The 4759-nt window shown below is 31.3% G+C and overlaps 1 protein-coding gene across 1 annotated transcript; it reads left to right on the top strand.

Annotated features, from left to right (window-relative positions):
- The first annotated feature begins 325 nt into the window (after positions 1 to 325).
- On the top strand, positions 326 to 3620 carry LOC129800961 (uncharacterized). Its single transcript, XM_055845708.1, has 6 exons — positions 326 to 331; positions 1042 to 1143; positions 1238 to 1597; positions 2379 to 2885; positions 2950 to 3052; positions 3122 to 3620. Exons 1-6 carry the CDS (start codon positions 326 to 328, stop codon positions 3352 to 3354), a joined length of 1311 nt encoding a protein of 436 aa, XP_055701683.1. The 3' UTR covers positions 3355 to 3620.
- Positions 3621 to 4759: the final 1139 nt, after the last annotated feature.

Raw genomic sequence — 4759 nt, 5'->3', positions numbered from 1 at the left:
ACAATTGTTTGGTTTTTGATTAATTGAAATAACATTGAAAAAACATTTTATCTGAAATTTTCTAAATTATAAATAAAATTTGTAAAGCTGTCTACACACTATGTACATTAAAAAAAAAATCTTTAATTAAAAAAAAATGGGTCGGTTTTTTTTACAAAATTGCCTACACACTAGACAAATTTCTGTAAAAAATCCATTTTTTTTTACAAAAATTTTCATTAGTGTGAAGGCGATTTTTTTAAAAACATTTATGGTTATTTTTTAAATATATATATATATTTTTTTAAAATGCTTATAGTGTGTAGACAGCTTAACTTTACATACTATGGAGGTAAGTTTATAACTAACATGCCTTTTTGTAGTTCTTCCTTTTTCCAATTGTGTGGTTAATCGCTCAAAAATATTAGCTTTCAAATAATAATAAAAAGTTTTTATTGTGTTTCTGATTCTGCTTTTATATTAGAAGTATAAAACCTTAGAGTACTTTGACTCCACGTGTTTTTCATACAACATAAAGAGCCTGAGTATAGATTTTAAAGTTTGAAAATTGGAAGCTGGCGAAAGTTAAAAGCGATTGCTATAAAATTTGCTTTAGTTAATAGTTTGGCAAAAGAAATATTAAATCAAACGGATAGTCAGTAAGCTCTAGAGAAGAAACAGTACACGTATGCAATTTGGTTTGACTGCTTTGTTTAGAAATTGGCTAGTTCAAAACACTGACTTCAAGTAAAAGAAACATTTTGAAAAATCCCCCATTTATAACTTAATTATAAAACGTAAATCATGAAAATATAACTGCCGCTTCACTTTTTTCATTTTATATTAAAAATATATAAGCATAAAAGAGTACCAAATAAGAATATGTATGTATATGTTATTATTGAAAGGTTTGTATTATTAAAATCATCTAACGTACATAACGGGTAATCTATATTGAGAATGAACATTATGTTGTAAATATATACTGTAGTAATTTAGTTACAGATGATATTTTAAGTTGATGTAATTATCCATTAAGAATTCATTCAAAATTTGATACAGACTAGCTCATCTGCCACAACTGTCGAAAATACTTCAGAATCTAGTATTTCATCTCCATTAAATCTTGACGAAGAGCAAAATCTCTACAATTCTTTCAAGCAGGTAAGGTTTTTTAGTTTTAAATTTCGTCTCAAGTACAATATATTTGTTTAAATTGTAAATAGTAATGCATATACATATGTACGATTTGGTTTAGATAATTCAAGACACAGAGTCTGCTAATACAGTGAAGGAAGTATTGAGTACCAAGGCGGCAGAGGGAAAAATTATTCTAAATTACTATAAGGATAACTGCGATTTGCTTCCCTGCCACCGCAATTCACTTGCGAAAATTATCATCCACAATGAATTTGAAGTCTTTGAAAAGGTATCAGAATTGACCAAAGGATCCCAGAAGTTCACGATCACCACTCAAAGATTTAAGGAACTGGTATCACAGTTACTGGAAATTTTTCCAACTGAGAAGGGTCTTCTGTACTACGGCCCATACGACAGTACTACGAAACAAAACGCATCTGGAAAACTTTGGGAAAGTTTTTGTTATCTAAAAAAGAAGGTAAATAGTTTACTGCAGGCTAATATTGCTTGGTTTCAAGAGTTCCTACCAGATACAATGAAAAACTTTAAGAGATAATTAAAGACATAGTTTATTATATCAAAGATCATAGCACTGCTGGTCTTGATTGTTCCTTGTAAGCTTATTGACTGCATTTTTCAAGAGCTTGGATTTTCTTGAAAAAAAGTTCACTCACATGTTTGTTTTCAAGCGTTGCGGTGGAGTTTAGATTTTTATGATTTAAATTATTCTGCAAATGTCGATACAAATGGTGAACGAAAACCTTAATGTAGGTAGAGAATATGCTAAAGACTAGAAAATTTTGCAGTACAAGTTCTGTTCTTTCTGAAGCATTTGTTAGACAGTATCCTGTCTAATACTATTATGGTGGAACATTGGTCTAAATTACCTATGTGGAGCCCATATAGTACTCTAGATATCTTCAGCAATATTAGAGAACCTTCAGCACAAAATTATCCTTATGAAAGATAAATCTTCCAAGCTCATTTTAATTGCTCGCTTTTTAAATGAACCTTATATTCCTCATTTTGGAAAAACAATGAATAATGAATAAATTAATTGAACAGTACTTGATTTTAAAGACACATAAAAATCTTTAAACCTTTGCATTTCATGTATAAAAAAAGGAAAGTTCATGGAGTTAAACTACAGACACTGTGTCATGTTATTATATGAATATCTGTTAAGAACTTATGAATCCAAGATATCCCGACTCTTTTTAAGATACATTGATGTTAACAATAATTTATTTTCCTTTCAGCTTAAAGCATCCAGGAATTCCAGTTCCTTTATCCCGCTAAAGACGATTCAAGAAGATATAAAACTCGATTTGGACTTTCTTCAGAAGAATTTCGAGCCATTGGATGAAATTAAAGCTGCTTGGCTGAGAACTGTAGAGACTAGAAAAGACGAAAGTCTTGAAATACATGAGTATTTCAAAAAATATCCAGTGGTTACCGGAAAGATTGGCCCAGAACTCATCAACATTGATTTCCAAAGTCTTTATCCTGGAAAAGACGAGGCATTCGAAAATAATTGGGAAGGAGTAAATAGCAAGCTTATTGCTCTTGCAAATAAGAAAGAAGATCCTAATGGGATTCTAAGCGATCTACTGAAGGGATGTTTTATGGAATTGACAGGAGTCCTTTTGTTGCCTCATCTCCTTCCATGCGTATTTCATAATCAAGCCACCAGGGTTGTGACAGGGGTTAAGCGTAAAAAACTACAACCACAACAAATGCTTGATGGCTTCATGGTTCTTGTAGAGGTACTACTCAAAATCGATTTTGATTTTACTTCACCATTACTATATTTTGATTTCATTTCTTTAGAACCATTGTAATGTAAAGGATACCCTCACGGAGCTTAAAAAGAAAGCTGCAAAGAAAAAGACGACACTTCAGCCAATTATTGTGATAGTTGGGGAATCTTTCAGTAAGTTTGTAATCCAAAAATGTTAAAAATAAGGTTTTATTTTATTTTGTTTTATTTTAATTTTTATAGGGCCAGAAGACGTCAAAAGCTGCCACGTGTTTGTAAATGACGTTATGTTTGACTACAAAGACTCGATGGCGGCTATCAAGGGGTGCCTAAAAGCGCATATGGTTTTCAATGCGAAATATAACAACGACGCCGCACCTCTTTGGACTTTCATTCAACATGCTGCATTCGAGATATTCCTACCAAACGATAAGAGATTCACAACAGTAGAGGAATTGATCAGCGCGACTAAGTAAACGAAACTGCAGGAAAATGCAATTAAAGTGTTCAATTTGTAAGTTCTCCACAAATTCTTTGGACTTTTTATTAAGCCACATTTCATTTTTTCATAAATATAGTAAATCCATTCAATGCACTATTTGTGGTAAAACTTTAAATAACAGCGTCTCATTTCGAAAACATATAAGAAAACTTCACAAAATACAACAGTTAAGGCAGATTGATAATATTGAGAAAGAATGTGATGTTAATTCAGATGAACACACAGCTTTGCCATCAAAATATATTCATTTTGATTTTTTAAATTCTTGCAATAGGAATCTTATTCAAGAGCTCTATAACAGTAATCAAATTAATAGAAAGGATTTACAAAGAATTTTTGAAGTTTTTGGAAATTACCAAAAAGCAATTAACTGTGAAATTCTAAAAATATTGTCAGCTCAAAATGTCGAAGATTCGGTATTTATTAAGTGGATTTTCAACAGTTTTCAAGAATATTCTTTACAAATTGCTACAGAGTATAAAAGAAAACAATTTCTGACACGTGAATTCAATTACGTTTCTCCAGAAGATGTCATAGTAGGTAGTAGAATTAATACTGTTAAGACGAAACAGGGTGTTATTTTACGAACAGAAAATGTGAAAGCAAACAAAATCTCATTGAAAACACATTTAACAAGATTCTTGACAAACGAAAATATGTTGGAAATTATTCTTGAATATATGAATTCACTAACGGATCAAGAAGATATTTCAAACATAATTCAGACGGATTTTTGGAAAACTAGAATTGCAAATTATTCCGAAAATGATTTAGTTTTGCCACTAACACTTTTTTATGACGAATTCGAATGTAACAATCCAATTGGCAGTCGTGCTGGTTATCAATCATTGGGTGCTGTATATGCGACGATATCTTGCTTGCCTCCATACTTAAAATCCAAACTTCAAACGATATTCACCGTGATGCTTGTAAATTCCATTGATCATAAAGAGTTTGGAAATTCTGTATTGCAGACTGTTGTGACTGAACTAAAAGACTTAGAATGTGAGGGATTATTGATTGGGAATGACAGAATTTTCTTTTCCCTGGCAGTTATAGTTAGAGACAACAAAGGTGTGAATTCTATTTTAGATTTCACTCAAAGTTTTGGGAGCAACTATTACTGCCGATTTTGTAAAATGCATCGAAATCAATCCCGAGTATACGTGAGTTGTAACCCTTGTTTGCTTAGAAATAGAGAAAATTATAAACTCGATAAAGAAAAGGAAGATTTGTCAGAAACTGGAATACTAAGAGAGAGCATATTCCACCAATTAAAATACTTTCATGTAACTGAAAATTATTCTGTGGATATTATGCATGATTTTCTTGAAGGAATCTTACCTTTTGAGATGGCACTGATCCTTAAATATTTTATT

Source organism: Phlebotomus papatasi, chromosome 2 (assembly GCF_024763615.1).
Source record: "Phlebotomus papatasi isolate M1 chromosome 2, Ppap_2.1, whole genome shotgun sequence".
In the NCBI taxonomy this organism is placed as follows: Eukaryota; Metazoa; Arthropoda; class Insecta; order Diptera; family Psychodidae; genus Phlebotomus; species Phlebotomus papatasi.
Note: the sequence above shows the minus strand (reverse complement) of the source record. Positions and strands in the feature narration are given on the sequence as shown.

What these genes read in the sequence shown, in the direction of transcription:
- LOC129800961 (XM_055845708.1), top strand. An exon ending in TCTACAATTCTTTCAAGCAG is followed by an intron (nt 1,144 to 1,237) that starts GTAAGGTTTTTT and finishes GATTTGGTTTAG; the next exon opens with ATAATTCAAGACACAGAGTC. An exon ending in GATAGTTGGGGAATCTTTCA is followed by an intron (nt 3,053 to 3,121) that starts GTAAGTTTGTAA and finishes TAATTTTTATAG; the next exon opens with GGCCAGAAGACGTCAAAAGC.